General features: G+C 41.5%; 1 protein-coding gene across 1 annotated transcript in view; it reads left to right on the forward strand.

The window, feature by feature from the left end:
• LOC149444247 (receptor-type tyrosine-protein phosphatase beta-like) overlaps positions 1-27,272 on the forward strand; it is a 162,798-nt gene extending 135,526 nt beyond the window's left edge. The window contains exons 36-42 of the mRNA XM_089654758.1: positions 1,916-2,006; positions 6,286-6,359; positions 6,451-6,585; positions 9,289-9,408; positions 12,123-12,286; positions 15,689-15,824; positions 19,167-27,272. Of these exons, the coding sequence (XP_089510884.1) occupies positions 1,916-2,006; positions 6,286-6,359; positions 6,451-6,585; positions 9,289-9,408; positions 12,123-12,286; positions 15,689-15,824; positions 19,167-19,334 (888 nt within the window). The 3' untranslated portion in view covers positions 19,335-27,272. The remainder of the gene's footprint in view (positions 1-1,915; positions 2,007-6,285; positions 6,360-6,450; positions 6,586-9,288; positions 9,409-12,122; positions 12,287-15,688; positions 15,825-19,166) is intronic.
• Positions 27,273-27,577: the final 305 nt, after the last annotated feature.

Below are 27,577 nucleotides of genomic sequence, written 5' to 3' on the forward strand. Positions count from 1 at the left end.
AAGTAGTACAGTGTCACCATGGTGACACTGTACTGCTAGGGTGACAGTATGTAAAAAAAAAACCCATAACTAATAATATAAAAAAAAAAAAAAAATGTAAAACATTTTTTTTAACTTATTAATTCAACTAATTTGGGTTATTTTTTGTTTTACTAAACATTTTTTTTAAATTATTAATTAAACTAATTTGGGTTATTTTTTGTTTTACTAAACAGATAACTGAATAAATTTTGGGCAAGATTTATGAAGAAAGATTATTTATTTGCAAAATTTTATAAGAAAAACACTTTTTTAAAAAATTTGTGGATTTTCATTTATATAACAAAAAAATAAAAAACCCAGTGGTGAATAAATACCACCAAAATAAAGCTTTACCTGTCTCAAAAAAATGCTAAAAAAGTGATATGGGTACAGTGTTGCATGACCGCGCAATTGTCATTCAAGGTGTGGCAGCGCTGAAATCTGAAAATTGGCCTGGGCAGGAAAGGGGTGAAAGTGTCCAGACTTGAAGTGGTTAATCTTCAGGAATAAAAGTTGGAAGCTGATAGTCACTATGGTGACACTGAACTACTAGGATGACAGCATGTTAAAAAAATAAATAATTAATAATATACAAAAAATAAAATAAAAATTTAAAAAAGAATTGAAAAATGTATAATTTTTGGTTATAAACTAATTTGGGTTATTTTTTTTTTTTTACTAAAAAGATAGGTGAATAAATTTTGGCCAAGATTTATGAAGAAAGATTATCTGCAAAATGTTATAAGAAAAACACTTTTTTATTCAAAATGTCTGGACTTTCATTTATATAGCAAAAAAAATAAAAATCCAGTGGTGAATAAATACCACCAAAATAAAGTTTTATCTGTCTCAAAAAAAATGCTAAAAAATTAATACAGATACAGTGTTGTATGACCGCGCAATTGTCATTCAAAGTGTGACAGCGCTGAAAGCTGAAAATTGGCCAGGACAGGAAGGGGGTAAAAGTGTCCGGACATAAAGTGGTTAAAGCAGCACAAAATAAAGTTTTAACTGTCTCAAAAAATCCTAAAAAATTTATACAGATACAGTGTTGCATGACTGCGCAATTGTCATTCAAAGTGTGACAGCGCTGAAAGCTGAAAATTGGCCTGGACAGGAAGGGGGTAAGTGTCCAGACGTGAAGTGGTTAAAGAAAAAAAAATCAGTTTATAAAGTTGTAAAAAAGGCAAAACTGACCATTATAGCCTCCCCTTTCCCTTCCTTGCCACCTAGTGATGCAGTTGGGTACCATGGTTCATATGTTTGGCTATATTGACGGTCACAATTCCTCTTCATGGGCTTACATGGGCAATTTTTGCTAGTGTGATCCAGCTGCCAAACATCCCCTTGATTCATTTCTAGATTTGCTACTTGAGACGTTTCTATGTAATAATGATGAGTTGCATAAATTTGGAGAATTGTGCTGTCATTAGCAGTAAATCTCTAGTACATGCTGCACTCCATTGTTCTCTAGGCGTAGCAATTGCTTGCAATTACTCATCAGGCCATCACAGACAATATTGTAGAAAAAAATCACTCGTATGCCCCCAATCATACACCAGCAGAATAAGAGTACCACATCTGGAACTTTTATAATAAAGTGTATTTAGAGGCAAACCCCTTTTTAAAGTTTTCGACAGAGTAGGGAAAGGTTAGACCCTCTGTCAGGTTTGTATTGCTCTCTGTGTCCATTTTTCGGGGCTTCCCCCCTCTATCTCTACTGATGATCATTGTCACCCAGACAGAAAGTGAAGGAAAATCCAAAGTTTTAACGTTGTTACCAGAACAAGGGGTGAGGGGGAATCTTCCAATGGGGACACCTGTAGTTGTGACAACTGTCTAAAAGGTGACGTTTGCTTCACAAAACATTTTTACCTTTTGTTATTCTATTTAGAAATTATCTACTGTCGGTAAAAGACTACCAAAAACATCAGGAGATCACCCGGAAAACAGAGAAAAGAACCGATACACAAACGTGCTGCCATGTAAGTACTATACAGACTAATAGATGTATTTGTATTGTTAGTCATTGGAGATGCAGTGAAGGTCACTATAACAATGCTTTCGCTTGAGCTTTTGCTTAGCAGATCGGTGACTTAGCAGTTGGTATCCTGCATGCTTTGGTAGATGTAAAGGGGAATGTTCAGAGTCTGTACAATCAGATGGTAACATGTATGGCCCAGCTGAACATTCTGTTTAAATCAGCTAAGTACATTCCTGGTGCATGAAAACCAAGAGGTGACCATAGTCTTACAGTTTGTGTTCTTAAAATAGCAGCCACAGCCTGAGTAAAAAAGCCTCTCCTCTGCCAGCATGCTATAGAGAAGGGCCCTTATGCTTTGTAAAAGCAGCAGTTTCTCTACTGAGGTCCAGCACCCCCTTGCTGAGTCAAAGGTAGAGCTCTCCAATCACAAGCATGAGCTTTGCTGATTACAAAGCTATAGGTCTGACTCAACAGGGAAATGTGTTGGACCTCTGCAGAGAGACCACTGCTTCTGCCCAGAGAGAAAGGGTCCTTCTCTGCTGCATGCTGGCAGAGGACAGGCTTTTCTACTCAAGGTGCTGTGGTGGTTCTCTAAGGATAATAAAAATGTTATAATATATAATAAATATGATATAATTAAAGCAGAGTTCCACCTGAAAAAAAAATAAAAGTCAGCAGCTACAAAGACTGTAGTTGCTGATTTTTAAAATACAGACACTCAGTCTAGCGGTGTCCTCACCACCGCTGGTTTCACTGGCCGTCTTCTCTCCCCAACTCTGGCATCTTCAGTGTGAGCACCCGGCTGTGACAGCTTGCGGCTTCAAACCGAGTGCCCACTGCACATGCATGAGAAGCGCTGCGCTTTGTGAATGGCCCGTAGTCTTCTGGGACCTGTCACGTGTTCCAGAAGACTATGGGGAGGGAGGGGGGAGGACAGCTTCTGCTTCCGATCGCCTAGGAAATCGCAGCATAAGTGGGAGCGAGTACCTTTTAAATTCCCCCCCTGCTCCCCAAAGGTGCCAATCCTTAAAGGGGAGTAGGGGACAAAGGCTTAAAGCGGAACTTCCCCTTTTGGGTGGAGCTTCGCTTTATTATTAATAACTAATTATAACATATAATTATATATATATATATATATACATACACACAGTTATGTTCAAAGGTTTGCATACACTGGCAGAAATTGTGAAATTTTGGTATTGATATTGAAAAATATGAATGATCATGCCAAAAAACTGTCTTTCATTTACGGATAGTGATCATATGAAGCCATTTATTATCACATAGTTGTTTGGCTCCTTTTAAAATAATAATGATAACAGAAATCACCCAAATGGCCCAGATCAAAAGTTTCCATCCCCTGTAATGTTTGGCCTTGGCACAGGCACACAAGGTGACACACACGGGTTACAATGGCAATTAAAGGTTCATTTTCCTTTGGCTTTTTAAATTGCAATTGGTGTCTGTGTATAAATAGTCAATGAGTTTGTTAGCTGTCCCATGGATGCACTGAACAGGCTAGATACTGAGCCATGGGGAGCAGAAAAGAACTGTTAAAAAACCTGTGCAACAAGGTAATGAAACTTTTCAAAAAATGAAAAATAATTTAAAAAGATATGAAAAGCGTTGAATACGTCAGTCAGTACTGTTCAATCACTTATTAAGAAGTGGAAAATTCAGGGATTTCAAGCCAAGGTCAGGTAGACCAAGAAAGATTGCAACCACAACTGCCAGAAGAATTGTTTAGGATACAAAGAAAAACCCCACAGGTAATCTCAGGAGGAATACAAGCTGCTCTGCAAAATGACGGTGTGGTTATTTCAAGGAGTACAATATGATGATACTTGAACAAAAAAGAGCTGCATGAACGAGTTGTGAGAAAGAAGTCCCTACTGCACCATTATTCACTTGGAACAGTGAAAAACCTTTCAAGGAGTGTCTGGCCTACCAAAATTACACCAATAGCAAAATGACGGCTCATCTACGAGGTCATAAAAGAACCCAAAATAACATCTAAAGAACTACAGGCCTCACTTGCCTCAGTTAAGGTCAGTGTTCAAGATTCAACAATAAGAAAGAGAATGGACAAAAATGGCGTCCATGAAAGAGTTCCAAGGTGAAAGCCACTGCTGACCAAAAAGAACACAAAGACTCATCTCACATTTGCCAAAAACATCTTGACTATCTCCAAGACTTTAAGCAAATATTCTGCCGACTGAGGCAGGGGCGGGCTGATCATTTAGCCACTCAGGCACTGCTCGAGGGCCTGGGGTCAGTAGGGGGCCCCATGAGAAGCCCCTGGTACCTTTTTTATAGGCTTTTTTGAGTTTGGGTGTGGTTTGAGTGTGGGCAAGGGCACAGGGGCCCCATGATTTCCTATTGCTCAGGGGCCCCATGAGTTGTCAGTCCGCCCCTGGACTGAGGAGGCAAAAGTTAAACTTTTTGGAAGGTGAGCATCCCGTTACATCTGGTGTAAAACTAACACAGCATTTCATCAAAAGAACATCATCCCAACAGTCAAACATGGTGGTGGTAGTGTGATGGTTTGGGGCTGCTTTGCAGCTTCAGGACCTGGATGACTTGCCGTAATAGATGGAACCATAAATTCTACCAGAAAATCTTGCAGGAGAATGTCCGGCCAGCAGTTCCTGACCTCAAGCGCACTTGACTAATGCAGCAGGACAATGATCTAAAACATACCAGCAAGCCCACCTCTGAATGGCTCACAAAAAAAACAAAATTAATGCTTTGAAGTGGCCTAGTCAAAGTCCAGACTTAAATCCAATTGAGATGCTGTGGCATGACCTTAAACAGGCCATTCATGCTGGAAAAGCCCCCAATGTGGCTGAATTAAAAAGATTCTACAAAGAAGAGTGGACCAAATTTCCTCCACACCGATGTGAAAGACTCATTGCCAGTTATCGCAAACACTTGATTGCAGTTGTTGCTGCTAAGGGTGGCACAGACAGTTATTAGGTTTAGGGGGCAATCACTTTTTCACATAGGGCCAGGAAGGTTTGGACAGCTTTTTTTCCCTTAACAAATGAAATCATTTAAAAACTGCATTTTGTATTTACTCAGGTTATCTTTGTGTAATAATAAAATTTGTTTGATGATCTGAATCATTTAAGTGTGACAAATATGCAAAAAATATGCAATTAATTTTTCACAGCACTGGATATATATATATATATATATATATATATATATAAAGAGAGAAAGATAGAGAGAGAGAGAGAGAGAGAGAGATAGATAGAGCTAGAGAGATAGATAGAGAGAGATAGAGAGAGAGATAAAGAGAGAGAGAGAGAGAGAGAGAGAGAGATAAAGAGAGAGAGGTAGAGAGAGAGAGAGAGATAGAGAGAGCTATAAAAAGATAGATAGAGAGATAATAAAAATATCACCTACATCTGACCTCAGTACTTTAAACTATTGACCTGAAACAAGCATGCAGCAAGGGAAGTCAAACCAAAGCAGGGGCGGACTGAGCATTTGGAAACTCAGGCACTGCCCGAGGGCCCGGGGTCAGTAGGGGTCCCCATGAGATGCCCCTGGTACCTTTTTCATAGGCTTTTTTGAGTTTGGGCAAGGACACAGGGGACCCATGATCCCCTATTGCCCGGGGGCCCCATGTGTTGTCAGTCCACCCCTGAACCAAAGTCACAGCTACTAAATGCTTATTCTAGGAAAATGGCACAAAAATCAGTAAAGCCAAAGGATTGTCACAGAAGCCAGACAAATAGGTCTTTTCTAAGGAGAGGTCAGCTATGGGAGTTGAGCAGAGCACCAAGGCATAAAAAATTAGGTCAGATACAATTTTTTATTTGTCAGAGTTAAGAGTTTACAGTCAGCAGTCCCTGTACCTGGACTTATTTCCATGGCTTGGTGCTCTCATCCTTTTACTATACATAAGCAGACTATCCTAGGGACCCTACCAAGGCTCCACCAGGCAATAGAAAGCCCTGATTGGAGGAAGGGGACACACCTTCACACAGCTCACAGGAACAAAGTTGAGGCTGGAAGTTCTTCCTCGTCACCTTTTTTTTCTTGGTGTCAGGAAAACTTGTCAGAAGTGACTCATGTTGATAGCAGAGGAACAAGGCAGCAGACAGAAATGGTACTTAGTTCTCTGGATTGAGATAAGTACACACAATAGAGAGATATGCTTAGTTCATATTTCATGTCTGAGGTTTCCAACCACTTTAATAAGCCAGGCTAATTTCTATTATGTTTTGGTGTTATAAACATTATCTTGTGTCTTCTTTTTTTCCCCATGTTAGATGATCTTTCCCGAGTTACACTTTCCACTAATGGAAATTCCACAGATGATTACATCAACGCAAACTTCATCCCGGTAAGTAGATAAGTAACTAACAGAAGGTTTGCCAAGGTTGGCGATTTACTTGTTCCGACTGGTCACTACTACTCGCTACTTCCTTTTCCAGGGCTACATCATGAAGAAAGAATTCATTGCAGCGCAAGGTCCACTCCCCAGAACCTTGAACGATTTCTGGCGCATGGTTTGGGAGAAAGATGTCCGAGCCATCGCTATGTTGACTAAATGTGTTGAACTTGGGAAGGTACGAAACATGTTTTTAAAAAAGCAAAAGGGAAAAGTGGGGTAAAGACCAAAAAACGTGAGCAGTTATAATGGTGAGATTGATATTGCGGTCATGCAGCGGGTGTCCCTGAGAACGAGATCAAGATAGAATTAGATGTAGCGCTACCCCCACAGGAGCCACTGATAATTTGGGCCTACTCACAGCATACACAGCCAGGCACACAGCATTTTTGGCATTCTTCCTCTAGCTGAAAGATCAGAATGGGGTTTATTAAGGATTTTTATTAGAAAAGTAACTTGGATAAGGATGGGGAGCATGGGATACTCCAGAACTGTAGAACAATTTGAGGGCTGTTCAGCTTATGGCTTCTCTGCACAAAAAATGTGGGTTGTATTGCACAACCTCTGGCTGTATTGCACAACCTCTGGCTGCATTGTACTCTCTTGGCTGTCTTGCATATCTCCTGGCTGTACTGTGCAAACGTCTAAACAGTATTGCACGCTCCTGGCTGTTTTTCCCAACTCCTGGCTGCACTGTACTTGTGTGTGTGTGGGGGGGGGGGGTTAGACCTCCCCACAGCCGCTTCTCCTCTGTATAGCAGGAACAATTACTCACCCAGTCCCAGACTGTTTGGGCCTCGTCCCACCAACTCTCTTCTGGCTCCCCTCAGTCTCTAGACACAGCTCTCTTTGGTAGGCCCCTTAGCTAAAATTATCCGGGACCTCAATGTCTTCAAAGGCTCCTCTGGCTTCCTCTTGGTCTACCTCTGCCCCAGGGGCAAAGCCCCTAAACAGGGATCTCCTCCTGAAGGACTGGATCCAGGAATTGTGCCCCCTGGCTGCCAGACCTCAGGCTATTTATGGACCCATTCTCCACCTTCTGGGTACATCTCCCCAGGGATTTGCTAGAGTTCCATAAATATTTAGGCTGCCTGTCCTGCTCTCCCTCCCACTATATTTCTAGAAGTCTCTAGAAGACGGGGAGGAGCAGAACAGCAGCCTGTGAGATACTGAATGGCCCTAAATAATCAACTCCAGCTCCAGTATTACAGAGGAGCTAACTACATTTACCTAGCAGCCTGCTCTGGTGCTACATCGAATTCCACCTTTTTTTTGTCTTTTTAATTAGAATGGGAAGGGGCGAAAGTCACTGTTGAGTTACTCTTTCTGAGTGGGAAAGGGTTAGGAGCTCTATCCTGTTTTTATTTTGGGGAGGTATTCCCTCACTACACTTCCAGACCCAACCATCGGTAGGGAAAGACAGCTTGCACTCCCGTGCCCAGCCGGATTTGGGTGGGAACCAGGATTAGACTGGTTGGTCATGTTTGGCTGGGAACTAGAATAAGTCTGATTAGTCAGGGTACTATCCATTAGCCATGCCTATGGTATCTTGCCAGGCAAGAGCAGAATGTGAGTGTGAGGAGAGCACCCTAGTCTTCAGTGCCCCTGACCCATCATCCACCAGTCTGTGCCATGTCGGACAAAAGGAACTCTGCAAGGGCATCCAGAGTAGTTTCTTTACCTTTTCTAAATGCTATTGTAAATTACAAGGCTATTACAGATGGCTACTGTTTCTACTAGAAGAGACAGTGTGGGGTAGGTGCAGCGTGGTGTGGCGGCAGTAATGATACTGAGGCCCAGGTCACAGAAACTAATGTATAGGAGAACTTGAAGAAGTGGTACAACAACCCGGCAGGGGAAACACCCTTTCGGGAACTTAGTTAATGCAGCGGAGAGTCATCGGTAGTAGGTCTGAGCTGAAGGCAGCACCTGCCAAGGGAGGCTGAGTGCAGCATGGCCAGTGCAACCCAAGAGGGAGCTTACAGAAGTATAGATGTAGGCCCTAAGCTTTCCTTACTCCTCCAGAACCTTCCCCAACCGCTAGTGCGGTCCCTAACAGACAGGTCAACTCTCCCTACACTAGCCACTTCGAAAATATGCTCCAAAACTTGGGGGCAGGGATTTAAAAAAAGACTCTGCTTGATCCAAGATGGCCACCAGGATGCAGTGTAGCCAACCAGGGTACCAAGGAAACTACAGAGAAACAAAGTTTCTCTTGACCTCCTCTCCAGCTGAAATACCACTCCCATTGAACGCCACCTACAGTGGAGGAAACAGACTGCACCTGCCTACTGGGCAGGCAACATATCCCTCCAAAACGAGCTGGGTAATCTAATACTCTTCAATTGCTATTCAAAAAAAGTCAGCTCAGTAGATTCACAGCATATTCGCAAATGATCATTTTAAAAACTGGGAATACTTGCCATACACTCTTCTACCTGCTGTCTGTTTGCAGTAATTATGATATATATGCAACTAAAAAAAGATATGTCCAATGTAATTTTTTTTAGTCCTGATCAAAATAAACAAACTGCATGTAAAAAAATGCTAACAACCTGGGGGTAGGTAGGCTGTTCAGGGCCATAAGAATTGTCCTGGTGACCCTGGTCCCAGTTACGGGAAGAGAAGGAAAATCTCCAATTGGACACAGACAGCAAAGAGATCAAAAGGATCGCAGACAGCAAAGGGATCTATCATCCCTCTTGAAGATTATACCCTTATTTCCTGTTCTGCCGACATTTTGTCAAAGGGACAGGAAGTGAGAGAAATCTCCTGAGTGGGGCCATAACTTTACAAAACCGTTTGAGATGTGGATACCGTTTGACTGTTCCAAATTGTTTGTTTTTCATTGAGTTGGTAATTCTATGTTTGTGTTTTCCAGGTGAAATGTGAGGAATATTGGCCATCGAGGAGTTCCAGGAATTTCGGAAACTTGTCAGTGACTGCTAGCAATGAAACTGTCCTTCCAGATTGGACCATCAGGGACTTTATAGTAACTAATGTGAGTGCCAGGACTGATTGGGCTAAAACTAGAGCCAATTCTAGTCTTAGTCGGTGAGAAACAGAAGGTGGCAGTAGAGTTCATTTAGATAGTTCACAAAAACATGGGGTTGTTAAACTTCTCAGTGAAAAAATTAGGAAAAAAAGCACATGTAACAAAATAACTTTCATTAGTGGTCATCGATATATCTGGAATTGAATTAGCATCCCTGCCTAAGGGAATGCAAACCCCTACAATGACCTTTTATTTTCTCCATTATGGTCATCTATAAAAAGGGATTTCACCCCTTCCCCCACCCACTTACCTGTTATACTAGGTTGGCCTTTATTTACATGCTTACCTGTCCAGCAAATCCAGGGTTGACCTACTGTGATCTGTGGTACCACAGCCTGGGTCTCATGCCACCATCTTCTTTGGTGATGTCATCAGGAGCTGGCTGCCACTTTGAGTTCAGGCAGACACCCTCCCGGAGACATACCCCAGCTCCACCTACTGACTGCTGTATGTACCTGCTCTACAGTCTCCAGAGGGACCAGGGGCATGGCAGACTAAAAACATTATGTAAACAATATATATACTGTATATATGTATGTATATGTGTGTGTGTGTATATATAAATATGGCTTTTTTCAGCAGGAACGTGGGGGAACACAGTTCCGGCACCTCTAACACTGAATATATATAATGGTGGGAGATTTATTGTTGCTGGCAGGGGTATATTGTTGTTAGGGTGAATCTATTGTTGTTGGGGGATCTTTTGTTGCTGGGGCGGGTCTATTGTTGCTGGCTGCAGGCGATCTATTTTACTGCTCTTCTTGTTATTATTAGCAAAATCCTTACAAACTACTTAGCACCACATAAAGAATGGTTCTGTATTCCCTAAAAGGGGCACTACTGGGAGGTGGGTAGGGGAGCAGAACCAAGAGACGGAGCTGGGAGGTGGGTACGGGAGCAGAACCAAGGGATGGAGCTGTGAGGTGGGTAGGGGGCAGAACCAAGGGACGGAACTGGGAGGTGGGTAGGGGGCGGAACCAAGGGATGGAGCTGGGAGGTGGGTAGGGGGCAGAACCAAGGGACGGAACTGGGAGGTGGGTAGGGGGCGGAACCAAGGGATGGAGCTGGGAGGTGGGTAGGGGGCAGAGACAAGGGGTGACTTAGAAGGAGGGAGTACCTGTACCTATTCTCTAAAAAAGAAAGCTATATATATAATTTAAAACAATCAGATAACAGGGACTATTCTAGGAGAATAGGGATATTGTTTGGTGTCACTTTAACAGGGGAACTGAGTCAGAGATCTAAAGCGGTTGTAAACCCTCATATATACCCAGTGTAGTGACTGGCCTCAGGTAATACACAGAGAAGAAAGAAATCCTCCTGCATAAGGTGTACCTGTTTATCTGCAGTTTCCACTTCTGTACATCTGCACAAAGTACAGGATTTAAAAAGCTTGTCTGAGCTGTCAGAAAAAAGGAGATGGAGAGTTGAAATTACACACTGAAGAGCTCATTGAGGAGAATTCTGAGTGCTGATTGGAGGGAAGGGACACCCCCCCCCCCTTCACAGGTCACAGAAACAGAGCTGAGGCTGTCAATCACAGGCTGTGTGCTGGAGCTCCCTCCTCCCCTGTCACCTTTTTTTTCTCTTGGTGTCAGAAAAACTTGTCAGAAGTGACTCATGCTGATAACAGAGGAATAGAACAGCAGGCAGAAATGAGACTTAGACTTCGGTCACACCAAATCCGACTTAGAAATTGTGCGACTTGAATTTGGATGTCAGTGCGACTTCAGGTGTGACTCGGAAGAGATCTGTGCGAATTCATGCACAGATGTCTATGCAAGTCTCACCTGAACTGCGAAACTGGATGCAAATGGAGAAACAGAAAATGGGCGCACCGACCTAGTGCATTATCGTTTAAAATGTTTATTGAAGAAACAAAATAAGTATCATACTCACAATAGACATAAAAACACAGGCATGTCAAACTGAACAAGATGTATGATCCAAACAACATCCAATGGAACCCTGGATGACCAACTGGCTAACGCGTTTCGAGGACACAACCTCTTCCTCAGGTTGGCTCTTCCTCAACCTCTTCCTCAGAACCAACCTGAGGAAGAGGTTGTGTCCTCGAAACGCGTTAGATAGTTGGTCATCCAGGGTTCCATCGTATGGACTCAGATGTTGTTTGGATCATACATCTTGTTCTGTTTGACATGTTTTTATGTCTATTGTGAGTATGATACTTACTTTGTTTCTTCAATAAATATTTTAAACGATAATGCACTAGGTCAGTGCGCCTTTTTTCTGTTTCTCCATTTGCATCCAGTGTATTTGGACCACCCCGGTCTGCTGAGGGCAGCAAGCAGTGCATATTTCAGAATATTCCAGAACATTCCTATTGGGTCCACTGAGTCTTTTCCTATTGCAGGAGAAAAGTGTTTGTTGTGTTGAACTGAACTGCAAAACGTAGTGCATGAACTAATTTCAAAATCTGTGCCAAGTCGCACTCTATTGTTCCATTGCCGATAATACGGTGCCACTTGTCCTGCAATTTGAAAGATCAAAATGCATGACAATTAGCATTGGTGTGACTTAGTACTCTAAATTGAGACAAGTACACACTATAGAGGGATGTGCTTTGTTCATATTTCATGTCTGAGGTTTACAACCACTTTGACTGCCACCATCTCACCATTATCTTCTCTCAATTTCAGACACAAACTAAGCAGAGCAAGCAGGTGCGTCATTTCCATTTCACCGCCTGGCCGGATCACGGTGTTCCCAAAGCAACCAATGACCTGATACAGTTTAGGAATTTAATCCGCGATTACAGCGCCGACCGCGGCTCGCCGAGCTCACCTATACTGGTTCACTGCAGGTATGTGCTAGACCTGACTCAGGATTGTTTAACAAGTATGCTGAGGATGTGAGTATGTATGCTGAGGATGTGAGTGCGGGGAGCCATACAGTGCCTTGAAAAAGTATTCATACCCCTGAAATGTTCCCTATTTTGTCATGCTACAACCAAAAAACGTAAATGTATTTTATTGGGATTTGATGTGATAGACCAGGGATCTCCAAACTTTCTAGACAAAAGGGCCAGTTTACTGTCCTTCAGACTTTAGGAGGGCCAGACATCAGTTCCTATTGGTGTCCTATTAGAAAATTATGGTGTGAATGCCTAAATCATGAGCATAACGATCACATATAATTGTAATGTGTGGAATATGTTTATTTCCTATGATCCACATCACCATCTAGTGGCCATAATGTGGTATTTTTCTTTTTCTTTTACAAAGAGTTTTATTGTAGATGAAGCAAAGATAAACAAACATTCGGATCACAGATTCAATGACCAACAAATATAAATTGTACTGGATAAATGGAAGCCAATTCAAGTCATGCATTGATAGAGGCATAAGTTGAAAGATTTACATAGGTGCTTCATAAAAAAAAGGATGAGGGAGGGAGTTGGTGAGGAACTATTAGCAAACCTTTGTAGGTCAATAATAATGTAAGCTCAAAAGAGAGTTTTGCTGCATCAACATTATAGAAGACAGGACAGGCACGAAAAGAGGCCCTTCCGAAGAATGACACATGTTCCAAACCTTAGGTACATAAAGAAGTCTAGGATACATAGATAGTATTGCACATGTAGCCCATAAACCAGTAAACTCAATCCGTAAAATATGATTAAGAACAGTTTGGACAGTAGATTAGAAAAAGACAAACAGTAGAGCAGTGGTTCTCAACTTGTGGGTCGCGACCACTTTGGGGGTCGAATGACCCTTTCACAGGGGTCGCCTAATACCATTGGAAAACACATATTGCTGCTGTGTAGAAAGCAGCTACTGTGCAGAAAGCAGCTACTGTGCAGAAAGCAGCTACTGTGTAGAAAGCAGCTACTGTGTAGAAAGCAGCTACTGTGCTGAAAGCAGCTACTGTGTTGAAAGCAGCTACTGTGTTGAAAGCAGAAGTATTGGAGGTAAAACACTTTATGAATTATAATTTTAATTGTTTTTGTGATCACTATGCTTTAATTATGTTCAATTTGTAACGATGAAAATACATCCTGCAAATCAGATATTTACATTACAATTAAAAATAGTAGCAAAATTACAGTTATGAAGTAGCAACTACAATATTTTATGGGTGGGGGTCACCACAACATGAGGATCTGTATTATAGGGTCACGGCATTAGGAAGGTTGAGAACCACTGCAGTAGGGAGACACGGACAACAACAAAACAAAACAAAAAAAAAAACAAACCCGAGAGGGGCTCCGAGGCGATCACGGCAGAATCCATCCTCCTATCGAAAGAAGGGACTGGTCGAATCTCAAAGGTTGAGCTATATCCAGCCAGGGACGCCATACCTGCAGATATTTTGTATGGGTATCCAACAATATGGCCGTCAATTTTTCATTAACCATTATGAAGTTCATCCGGTTTTTGACAGCTTCAAAACTAAGAAGAGGAGTTTTCCAAGCTCTCGCAATTGTCAACTTCGTTGCCACAAATAAGTGTGATGCCAGCTGCCGCTCAGAACGGAGGAGGCCCTCCAATGGTTTAAATAAAAGCGCTTCATACGGATTACGCTTAATGTCTGTGTGAAGCATAGTGCGGAGGAGGGCATACACCCTAATCCATAATCTGTTTACTTTAGGGCAAGTCCACCAGATGTGGGCCATGGTACCCAATTGTTGGCATCCCCAAAAACAAACCGGGGAATATGAAGGGATAAAACTAGCTAGACGGGCAGGCGTATAGTACCATCGGTAAAAAATTTTGTAGGCATTCTCAAGGATAATGACATTCCTGGAACACTTAGATAGTGCTTGGGTCATGGTCTGCCAATCCTGTTGATCCAAAGTCCCCCCTAATTCAGACTGCCAACGCTGGTGATAGGAACTAACTTACCTAGGGCAAGTCCACCAGATGTGGGCCATAGTACCCAATTGTTGGCAACCCCGAAACCAAACCGGGGAATATGTAGGGATAAAACTAGCTAGACGGGCAGGCGTATAGTACCATCGGTAAAGAATTTTGTAGGCATTCTCAAGGATAATGACATTCCTGGAACACTTAGATAGTGCTTGGGTCATGGTCTGCCAATCCTGTTGATCCAAAGTCCCCCCTAATTCAGACTGCCAACGCTGGTGATAGGAACTAACCGGAGGGGTTCTATAACATATAATGGAAGTATAAATCAAGGAAATCAAACCCGGGGCATGAGGTCTATGTCTGCACTGACTTTCAAAGGGGGGACAAACGAAAAGGTCCTGGATTCATGCGTATTAATGTACTAATAAAGTGGCGGAGTTGGAGGTAACCAAAGTGTTCTCGTAGAGGAATGTTATAAGAAGATCGCAAAGTTTCAAAGGTAATTATTCTAGTGGGAGATAGGCGCGAGTGAACATCATAAAAACCATGAGTCTGCCACCAGGCAAACTGTTTGGGTTTGTCCTTACCCGGAGGATATAATGGGTTATGCAATAGACGTAACAACGGCAGGTGAGGAGAAATGAGGCCAGCGGAATATTTAATAGAATCCCAAAGACTTAGCGAAAACGTCAGCGTCGGGCTAAGGGTAGATGGACGTTGAGAGATAGGAAGCCATGGCAGAGAGGAGAGCGGTATCGGGTGGGAGTCCATCATATCTACTACAGCCCACAGGGGGAAGTGGTGAGATGCATGAACATGAGCTAGAGGGGCAATGTTAGCCGCCAAATAGTAAGACTGGAGATTTGGAACCGACAACCCTCCCATACGCCTTCGTGCAAATAGGATATGTTTGCTAATTCTGGGTCGAGAAGAACCCCAAATAAAGGACAAAAGTTTTCGTTGGTGGATCCACAATATATGCGAAGGTACTGGAACCAGCAAAATACGAAATAGGTACAATAGTTTCGGAAGATAGGTCATACGGATCGCATTAATTAATGTATTTTTCTAATTGAGACATTTCAGGAAAATGCCACATTATGGCCACTAGATGGAGCTGACGGTCATAGAAAAAAAAAATTACACACATTACAATAATTTGCGATGGTTTGAGGTTTTCGCATAGCAAACTTTTTTTAAATAGACCCCTATATGTGTGGGGTCAGTGTACACTTTACGAGAAATATATAAGAGTATAGTCCAGGAATATCATCTATGGAAGGAATGTATTATTCTTGGTGTTTCTTGCTCTCTAGCAAAAAAACCCATTCCCCCCTATTTTCCTTATTTCATTGTTTGTGTATGATCGATGCTAACACACGTTCGGTCTTTCTCAGTGCCGGTGTCGGCAGGACGGGCACACTGATTGCCCTGGATCGAATCATAAAACAAATCGAAGCGCAGGATAAAGTGGATGTTTACGGTGTGGTTTACGATCTTCGAATGCACAGAGACCTGATGGTGCAAACAGAGGTGAGCAAGATTCATAAATGGAGGACTCCTTAGGATGGAAAGAAAAAGCTTGGAGTATTCTGTTACAATGTATCTTTGGCATTTTTGTGTGTGCGTGTGAGGGGGTTAGACCAGGGGTGGGCAAACTTTTTGACTTGAGGGCCGCAATGGGTTCATATATTGGACCCGGGGGCCGGACCAAGAGTAGATGAATGATGTGTATGTGTCATCCATAGTAAGTATAGTAATATTCCCCCATAGTAAGCATAGTAATTCATCCCCCATATAGTAATTCATCCCCCATATAGTAATTCATCCCCCATATAGTAATTCATCCCCCATAGTAATTCATCCCCCATATAGTAATTCATCCCCATAGTAATTCATCCCCCATATAGTAATTCATCCCCCATAGTAATTCATTCCCCCTATAGTAATTCATCCCCCTATAGTAATTCATCCCCCATAGTAATTCATCCCCCATATAGTAATTCATTCCCCATATAGTAATTCATCCCCCATATAGTAATTCATCCCCCATAGTAATTCATCCCCCATATAGTAATTCATCCCCCATATAGTAATTCATCCCCCATAGTAATTCATCCCCCATAGTAATTCATCCCCCATATAGTAATTCATCCCCCATATAGTAATTCATCCCCCATATAGTAATTCATCCCCCATAGTAATTCATCCCCCATATAGTAATTCATCCCCCATAGTAATACATCCCCCATATAGTAATTCATCCCCCATATAGTAATTCATCCCCCATAGTAATTCATTCCCCCTATAGTAATTCATCCCCCATAGTAATTCATTCCCCATATAGTAATTCATCCCCCATATAGTAATTCATCCCCCATATAGTAATTCATCCCCCATAGTAATTCATCCCCCATATAGTAATTCATCCCCCATAGTAATTCATCCCCCATAGTAATTCATCCCCCATAGTAATTCATCCCCCATATAGTAATTCATCCCCCATATAGTAATTCATCCCCCATAGTAATTCATCCCCCTATAGTAATTCATCCCCCATAGTAATTCATCCCCCATATAGTAATTCATCCCCCATATAGTAATTCATCCCCCATATAGTAATTCATTCCCCATATTAAGTCCCCAAGTCCCCCCTGTGTCAATTCACTTACCTTTGCTCCACGCGTTCCTCTCGCCGTGTTCCCGCGCCGATCCGGTGTAGTATGAAAATCTGTCTCCTATGAGGATCTGTCCCCCTCGACGTATCTGCGCATGTGCCAGTTTCAGGTAGTAGCAGCCGATCGGCGATCTCCGGCACATGCGCAGATATGTCGAGGGGGACAGATCCTCATAGGAGACAGATTTTCATGCTACACCGGTCTTCAGGGCGGACTGTGAGAGGAGCCTAGCGGGAGCCTAGCTCCGCGGGCCGGATTAAAAGGTCCGCCGGGCCGTAGTTTGCCCATTGCTGGGTTAGACCCTCTCTCAGGTTTTTATTACTTTTTTTAAAGCACATACTTTGAAACAAAACCTTTAGGACATCTCCAACAAAACAAGTCAAAATTGCAAAAGTAAAACAAATTAAATTCTCACAAATTACATTTACCGTATTAAAAAATATTTATAGTGATAGCCTTTAGGTTGGCAAATACAGCCCCCCCCCCCCACACCAAAAAAAAACCAATAAAAATGTTTTCATTGTTTTTAAAAGCACAGCAAAAAACCCTGCATGAATCAATTTTATTCAGTTAAATGCTTACCTATAGGAGTGAAATTCACTGCTATAGGCAATCATAATGTGTAAAAAAAAAAAAATCACTTCCCCAGAGTAGTACAATGTTACAATGGCAACATTATATTACTCTGGTCTCTGTGTTTTATTTTTTTTTAAAAAACAATACATAATGATAAAAAATAAAACCTTATAATGTATATATGTTTGTATATATGTGTGTGTATGTATATGTATGGGTATATATATATATATATATATATATATATATATATATATATATATATATATATATATAAATATAAAACATTTTTTTCTTTTTCTCCCGCTCAGTCACCAGTCACTGTCCCTAATCACCACCTCACCAGTTATTTGATGAGACTGTACTGTAAAAATGTGAAAACATTGTTTTTTACATTTCTTAATTTTCCAAAAAATTATGACAAAAAAATGACAACTTCAAAAAACTCACCATGCCTTTTACTAAATACCACAGACTGTCTACTCTCCAAAAAGGAGTAATTTGGGGGTATCTGTGCTGTCCTTGTGGGCCTCAAGGAATGAGATTAGTGCTGTCAGTACAGTAGGGTTGATCAATTTTTAGATATATCCCATAGTTTGTGGACTTGATAACTTTCCTACAGACAAAATAATATACACTAATTTGGGTTATTTTCACCAAAGAAATGCAGCAGAATACATCTTGGCCTAAATTTTTGAAGAACAATCATTTATTTGCAAAAGTTTATAATAGAAATGAAGAAAAACTTGGGTTTTGTTTCAAAATTTTTGGTCTTTTTTCGTTTATTTGGCAAAAAATTAAAAAAGCAGCAGTGATTAAATACCACCAAAAGAAAGCTCTATTTGTGTGAAAAAAAATTACAAAAATGTAGTTTGGGTACAGTGTTGCATGACCGCGCAATTGTCACTCAAACTATGAGAGCACTAAAAGCTGAAATTTGGCCTGGGCAAGAATCGGGTAAAAGTGCCCGGTATTGAAATGGGTAAACCGTGATTTCAGTTTGTGGTGCTTAGGTACAGTTTAGTTCCTTTTTAAGTTACAAAATGAGCCGATGTATCAATTACATATGTTATATAATTTTTTGAACGTGGAATATGCCTTTAACACAGTCTTTTTCGTGGACTATTCCTTTAACACAGTCTTTTTCGTGGACTATTCCCTTAACAGTCTTTTTCATGCACTGTTCCTTTACCAGTCTTTTTCATGGACTGTTCCTTTAACACAGTCTTTTTCATGGACTATTCCTTTAACACAGTCTTTTTCATGCACTGTTCCTTTACCAGTCTTTTTCATGGACTGTTCCTTTAACACAGTCTTTTTCATGTATTATTCTTTGAACACAGTCTTTTTCATGGACTATTCTTTGAACATAGTCTTTTTCATGGACTATTCCTTTAACACATTCTTTTTCATGGACTATTCCTTTAACAGTCTTTTTCATGGACTATTCCTTTAACAGTCTTTTTCATGGACTGTTCCTTTAACAGTCTTTTTCATGGACTATTCCTTTACCAGTCTTTTTCATGGACTATTCCTTTAACACAGTCTTTGTTTGGATTTCTTTATTGATGGTGTATTGTTTCATTTCACTTTAGTAACACTGATTTACTTTCCAATACAGAACCAGTATGTTTTCTTGAATCAATGTGCTCTGGACTTTATAAATTCTCGGAAGACCCAGAATGAGGAATCCTTATACCAGAACTCTGAATCCGTATATCAGAACGCTGAGTCCATATACCAGAACGTATCGTCCATCTATCCCAATGTCAGCAGGACCGACCTATAGAAACGTTAAACTCCAAAAACGACCTCTCTGACCGAGGAGGCGCGCTGCTGGTACCAATGAACTCGTCGTTACAGGGAACTGCACTTTTTCATTGTTTCTTGGAAGTTTATATTATTTAATGAATGTGTATATATTGTTTTTTTTTCTTTTTTTTTTTTTCCTGCAGATGTACTTTTAAAATCTGCTGGGAAGATATGGTACATCTAAATTTTAAAGATGAATGATATGTATACCACTATGTTGGGTGATTGTATTTACTGCGAGACATTTCTCCCCGACAAAAATATATATATTTTTTTTATCCTAAAATGCTGTCAAAATCCATGACATACATACGCCCCCTCCCTGGCACTTTGCTGATTTTTTATAAAAGTGATATAATTAAAGGGCACCTCCCAGGACAGGCGGTGTAGGAGTTGCTGTTGCTGAAATATTTGATGATGCAGGCTCCAGATGTGCCATCTAAAACCATGCTTGCCAGCCTACGAAGTCTCTGACCTGAAAACAAAATATGTCTTGGATAGGGATGAGGGAAACTGAGAGCACTTATATTGACCAAACGTTTAGGAAAATGCCTTGCAGTCAGGGGCAGACTGACAACTCATGGGGTCCCTGGGCAATAGGGGATCATGGGGCCCCTGTGTTCTCGCCCACACTCAAACCACACCCACAAAAGCCTATGAAAGGTACCAGGGGCATCTCATGGGGCCCCCTACTGACCCCAGGCCCTCGGGCAGTGCCCGAGTTCCCAAATGGTCAGTCCGCCCCTCCTTGCAGTTAATACAGAAGGTAAGGGGGGTCATGTGCTTTAAAGTGATTGTAAACCCCTTCCATATACCCAGTGAAGTGACTGGCCTCAGGTGATACACAGAGATGAAACAAACCCTCCTACTTATATATAAGTTGTACCTGTTTATCATCAACCTCTCTTCTCTACATCCCTTCAAAGTACAGAATTTTAGGCAGCTTGTCTGAGCTTTTAGAAAACTGGGAGCAGAGGGCTGAAGTTACACTCTGCGGTGCTTAGTGAGTATAGCTGATTGGAGGGAAGGGATAGCCCCCTTTTTCCCCTTCATACAGCACACAGGAACAGAGCGGAGGCTGTCAATCACAGGTTGTGTGCTGGAGCTCCCTCCCCTGTCACCTTTTTACCTCTTGGTGTCAGAAAAGCTTGTCAGATATGACTCAGGCAGATAACAGAGGAATGAGGCAGCAGACAGAAATAACACTTAGTGCTCTGGAATGAGACTAGTACACACTATAGAGGGATATTCTTTGTTCATATTTCAGAGGTTTACAATCACTTATCAGGGGTGTCAAAGTGATGGCCCTCCGGCTGTTTCAGAACTACAAGTCTCATCATGCCTCTGCCTGTGGGAGTCATGCTTGTAACTGTCAGCCTTGCAATGCCTCAGGGGATTTGTAGTTCTGGAGGGCCACCAGTTTGACACCTGTGACTTAAATGGTCTCTTGAGGGTGACAGGAACCTATTATAACCACCCTGGAACTGTTCTCATGCCACAAAATGGCCTATTGTTATCCATGTTTGGATCACTCTTCAGAGAACATTTGACAGGCAGGCTTTGTATCACCTCCATACTGCCTGTTTTAACCCCCTAAATGCCAGACTACCATGCTGCCACCCTGTGCAGTGCAGACAGGTGCGGGATGGTTGCAGCATGGTTCCATCCACTTGAATGGGTCACATTCGGCAAGTGGACGTGCCCACTGAACATGACGGGGGTATGATTCCTACTGCAGCATATCCCATTGCCTTTTCAACTAAAGTGGGAGCAGTTGAGGGGTGGTAAAAGAAAAAGCATGGTTTTAACCCCCCCCCCTTGCTAGTTTAAATATATATGATATAATTTAAACTACCTTAAATAAAAACAATTTTCTCCCAAGCAGATTAGCTACTTAATTGGGAAATCAAGAGTTTGTCTACTGGTGGGGAAGTTGGAGGTTCCCGCTCATCCCTAGTCTTTGATTTCACTGCCTACATACTTGTTCTAGGTGAGTGACTTATGAAGTAGTGTGTGAAGGTCAGGATGCAGCTGTGCAGCCGGCCCCTTCAGAAACAAGTCAGCAAAGGCAGCTTCTATATCTCTATGTTGACAGGTTACATGGCCGGCCCTGATATAAACTGATTCACTTCTTTGCAGTAAAACGTTCAAATATTCATAACTAAATTTCATATCAAAACTTTTTTTTTAACTTTATATTTGCCTGTTATGCTGTATGTATAATTTTGATATAAATTATAAATTTATGTCAAAATTTATAAATTTTTTTAAAATATAAATTTGATTGAAATATATGGATCTTACAGGATGTAATAAATAATATGTACACTAATATGTATATTGTGGGAACAAAAATATATTAAGTCATATGATACAAAGATCAATGATGCATGGTAACCCACGGCAACCAATCATGGACCTTCTTCCTCTGGTTTATTTGTAATAAATTGATTGGTTGCCATACGTTATTGTTCTTTGTATAATGTTGTTAAATGTAATTGTACATAATTAGATTTAAAGAATATTTTATATTTTTTTGGAATCAAACTCTGCCAACTTTCTAGCTTTCGTTATTGAGATGTATATTTGGTTTTGTTTCAAGCGTAACTAACTGAAGTGCCATATTATTTTTTGAAAGGTGGGGTATTATATGTTTTTATGTCTGTGGAAGATTTTTCTCAGGGTATTCATGCACTGAAACTAATTTAATTTATACAACTAGGGAACCTAGTCCTAGTAGCTGTTTGTGTGTATATAGGCCATCCAATAGGATTTGCACTTTTGCAATTGTGTGAGATTACGGAACTATCGGCCTCATTTATGGGCAACCAAACTTTCTCATTCAAATCTGCACTAAAAAAAAAAGCTTACATCTGGAATCTAATTGGTTGTTAAAGGCAACACAGTTCGACACTCTATGGTCAAAAGTTTTGAACATCTGACCTTCACACCTACATGATATGGACATAGAGATGTGGACCTTTTCCCAATTTATTGAGTTTAGATTTTTCCAGTGAAGGGTACTGTAACGCTACATCAGGACATTTTAGACAATTGTTCTTCCAACCTTGTGGTAACAGTTTAAGAAAGGACCTTTTCTGTTCCAGCATGACTCTGCCACTGTGCACAAAGTCAACTCCATCATGATGTTGTTAGATTGGCCTGAACAGAGCCATGACCTCAACCCTACTGAGCACCTTTGGGAAACAAAACTTCACTTATGAGCCATATCATCTCATCCAACATCAGTACCTGACCTGACCAATGGACACAATTCCCAAAAACACGCTTCAAACTGTTGTGAAAATACTTCCCAGAAAAATGGAGGCCATCATGGTCGCAATGGTAGGGCTTTGCCATTTAATGTCCACGTGTCACGTCTACCTTTAGCATTGGGGGTCAGACACTATAAGCTGGCTTCTGTTTTCTTTGCCTATAGCAGCCCCCTTTCCCATAAGGCAAGCAGGCCTACCGGTACTCAGTTGCCCCCAGGTCTTATACACAATGCTAGAGTACCTGGCTACCATGCCGAGGCAGGCTTGAACTGAGCACAGCTAGCAGGTACTTGTGATTGGCAGACAGGCAGAATGGTCAGCGGCAGTCCGGGTTCTGGGCAGGCAGCATTCAGAGAGTAGTCAAGGTCAAATCTGTGGTCATTAGGCAGGCCGAGTTCAGAGCATAGTCAAAGTCTAATCCAAACTTGGTAACAGGGAATCAAAACTAGCTGGCAGGGCAAAGATGAAGATCAAGGCATGGGAACAAGGCAGGGAAACAGGGAGCTTGAAGCATGCGTTGCAAACACTATCACAAGCATGCCACTGAGGGCTTGGCAGGCTTAAATCAGGTTTGAACACCACCCAAAGTCTGTGTCTACATCAATCACCCTGCTGGTGGACAGTCAGACATGGAGAGGAAGCTCAGCCAAAACCGGGATGCTGGAATGGGGCCAGCAGCTACCTTGGGTCTGGGGCGTTTCATGCTCCTGACACCATAGTTTTGTACTGGGAAGTCCAGGTGTGGTGGTCAGGTGTCCATGAACGTTTGGCTCACATAGTGTATAAATCTAATAAGCATGGATGGTCTGTAGGATTCTTGCTACTCAGTATCGTAGGGGCTGATGTGGCCAGTGAAAGGCCAAGATGATATCATCTGAGAAAATTGTCTTCCAGACTGATTGAAGGATGCTTTTAGCATATATTCTGATGTCTATCGCTTGTGCTCCGGAGTGCCACATATTAGTTATCTTGAGTTGTGTAGCAAATGTCGTATATTTTTATTAACTCTATATTGTTCTTCAATGAAGGAAATACATTAAACTCCACAATGGCAGCAGAAAAAAAAGGTTTCAATGCAAAACCAGTGGAATTATTGCTAGGCTGGCTCGCCAAATGCAATATATACAAAAATAGCACTTTATTAAAGGGGAAGTACCAAAACGTACAATATTTTCAGTGTTTTGAATGCAAAGTTAGCCTTACGATAAATGCATGCATGTAGAACTGTAATAAGGACATTAGATTATGTCAGCACTATATATTAAAGCACCACATAAGCAATGGATTTAATAGACTTTGAATGTAATTGACAAAGATGAATTCTTTTTGTACTTAGAGTGCTATTTTTATAAGCAAAAGTGTTGATGACCAAAGTGCCATTGTCAGCCTGTCAGGTGCAATCAACAAATTCAGACTGGACCAAAATAAATCCTCTTCAATGAACCCATAAAACTGGTGATTTTTGCACATGGTTCCAAAAAAACATCTTAAAGTGGACCTGATAACACTGTGTTAAGAGTCTCGCAGAGGCAAACAAAGTAGGAATTAAAGAAGAACAGAAATATCTAGATGACATGGAAAAATTTGCTGGGGGTTCTATCCGGTATGGCTACTGGACCTTTGGCATTGGTCATGGTATCTCAGCTGAAGGGAATTGGTTCATTCTTCTCTACAGCAACGACTGTGTGCTCAAATGCCTAGGCTTTGGTAGCAGAACAGGAGGAACACTGGGTTGGGTTAGTATGACAGCCCTTGTGTTACTCTACATGGAAAAATGCTACTCTGGGTTCTTTCCAGTATGGCTACCTTATCTAAAACCCTAGACACTGGTCATGGTATCTCAGCTGAAGGGAAATGGTTAATTCTTCTCCACAGCAAGGACCTTGTGCTCAAAGGCCTAGACCAGGGGTGGGCAAACTTTTTGACTTGAGGGCCGCAATGGGTTCATATATTGGACCCGGGGGCCAGACCAAGAGTAGATGAATGATGTGTATGTGTCATCCATAGTAAGTATAGTAATATTCCCCCATAGTAAGCATAGTAATTAATCCCCCATATAGTAATTCATTCCCCATATAGTAATTCATCCCCCATAGTAATTCATCCCCCATATAATAATTCATCCCCCATATAGTAATTCATCCCCCATATAGTAATTCATCCCCCATATAGTAATTCATCCCCCATATAGTAATTCATCCCCCATAGTAATTCATCCCCCATAGTAATTCATCCCCCATAGTAATTCATCCCCCCTATAGTAATTCATCCCCCATAGTAATTCATCCCCCATATAGTAATTCATCCCCCCTATAGTAATTCATCCCCCATAGTAATTCATCCCCCATATAGTAATTCATCCCCCATATAGTAATTCATCCCCCATAGTAATTCATCCCCCATATAGTAATTCATTCCCCATATTAATTCATTCCCCATATTAAGTCCCCAAGCCCCCCCTGTGTCAATTCACTTACCTTTGCTCCACGCGTTCCTCTTGCCGTGTTCCCGCGCCGTTCCGGTGTAGCATGAAAATCTGTCTCCTATGAGGATCTGTCCCCCTCGACGTATCTGCGCATGTGCCAGTTTCAGGCATTAGCAGCCGATCGGCGATCTCCGGCACATGCGCGGATACGTCGAGGGGGACAGATTTTCATGCTACACCGGTCTTCAGGGCGGACTGTGAGAGGAGCCTAGCTCCGTGGGCCGGATTAAAAGGTCCGCCGGGCCGTATACGGCCCGCGGGCCGTAGTTTGCCCATTGCTGGCCTAGACGTTTTGTTATGTGAGCAGCACAGGAAGAACATTGGGTTGGGTTGAGTTTGGTTAGCATATAAGCCTTTCTGTTAATCTACGTGGAAAATGTTTCTTGGGGTTCTTTCTAGTATGGCTTCCTTATCCAAAACCCTAGAAATTGGTCATGTTGGTCATTTCAGCTGAAGGGTATTGGTTAATTCTTTTCTACTGCAGGGACCATGTGCTCAAAGGCCTAGGCTTTTTGCTATGTGAGCAGCACAGGAAGAACATTGGGTTGGGTTGAGTTTGGTTAGCATATAAGCCTTTCTGTTAATCTACGTGGAAAATGTTTCTTGGGGTTCTTTCTAGTATGGCTTCCTTATCCAAAACCCTAGGAATTGTTCATGTTGGTCATCTCAGCTGAGGGGTATTGGTTAATTCTTTTCTGCTGCAGGGACCATGTGCTCAAAGGCCTAGGCTTTTTGCTATGTGAGCAGCACAGAAAGAACATTGGGTTGGGTTGGGTTGGGTTAGAATATCAGCCCTTCTGTTACACTACATGGCAAAATGCTACTCAGGGTTCCTTTCAGTATGGCTACCTTATCCAAAACCCTAGGCACTGGTCATGTTATCTCAGCTGAAGGGAGTCGGTAATTCTTCTCTACTGCAAAGACCTTGTGCTCAAAGGCCTAGACTTTTTGTGAGCAGAACAGGTGGCACCATGAGTTGGCTTGGATTGGGTTGGCATATCCGCCCTTCTGTTACTCTATATCAGTCTTCCTCAACCTTTAACCATGGAGGAATCCTTTTGGGTCTCAGGGTACTCTTGATGATAATTAAAATATCTACAGTTCATGGTCAATGGGAAGAGTGAATGTTCCTTACATTTGTGGTCAGATAGCTAAAGATATCACTGGTGCCAGTAGTTGCTTATCTTGGAGGCTGAAACTACTCATTACCCAAGGAACCCCTAGCAACTTCTGGAGGAACCCTGGGGTTACGCAGAACCCTGGTTGAGAAAGGGTGCTCTATATGCAACTATACTAGCAAGTCTCTTAATACAGTTTTAAAACAACACAAGTGACACCCCAAAAAAAAAATCTCCAAAGCAGTTCCCTGTATCATACTTGCTTTCCTGGTGGCCCCTGTTTGACATCTTCATTGCTCAGCCTCTTCAGCATTTAACAGAGGAATGTCAGATAGTTGTGCCCCGATCACCTTCCCATGAAGTGATTTCACCCAACGACCCCTCTGTCAAGTAAATATGACACCTCAATTAAAAGGAACTGCTTTGAAGAATTTAGGGGGCGATGACATTCGAGTGTTGTCACTCTTTCACCAATCACAGAACAGATTTCGGCATAATCAGACTTGTCAGTGCTGACTGTAACAGGTGACTACCTACCATTGCACTTTATTAACAAAGTTAAAAGGGACAAGGCAACTTTTTTTATTAGAAGGACTTAATTTTTTTCTTTTTTGTAACCCAGAATACAGCACTGCTGGAAAATTGTACGCAACACTTGGTTTTGGCTGGCTTTTCAATTATAATGGTTATTTTTTTTTTGTTTTACAAATCAAAATATACTTGTAATCTTGCACAAATGGTGTTGGCATACTTGAATAAAAAAAGATTTTACACATGAAAGATATTTGTTTTACTGAAGGAATTCTTAAAAACTTGTAAAACATTCCAGTAAAGTCTCAAGTTCAGATTCAATGTGAAATCTGTGTCTTATTATGTTTCATTTTCCCTTTTTATAGAATGACAATACACTGTTTTCTCTGTATAATGCTATAGATAGATAGATATATAATAATAAATGTTTATATATATATATATATATCCATATCCTGTAAACTGTGTTTGCTGGATAGGTAATAAAAATAAAATTTTTAACCATGTTTCACTGATTATTTATTTCAGGTACTTATATAGCGCCATCCATTTACGCAGCACTTTACATATATATTGTACATTCACATCAGTCCCTAACCCTCAAGGGGCGTACAATCTAAGGTTCATAACTCACATTCATACATACACATATCCAATTAACCTACCAGCATGTCTTTGGAGTACGGGAGGAAGCTGGAGTGCTCAGAGGAAACACACACAGGCACAGGGAGAACATGCAAACTGCAGGTAGGTGGTGCCGTGGTTGGGATACAAAGAAAACAAACAGAGGGTGCACCGGCCTAGTGCATTA

Source organism: Staurois parvus, unplaced genomic scaffold, assembly GCF_062004578.1.
Source record: "Staurois parvus isolate SC_StPar_1 unplaced genomic scaffold, SC_StPar_1.0 ptg000796l, whole genome shotgun sequence".
In the NCBI taxonomy this organism is placed as follows: domain Eukaryota; kingdom Metazoa; phylum Chordata; class Amphibia; order Anura; family Ranidae; genus Staurois; species Staurois parvus.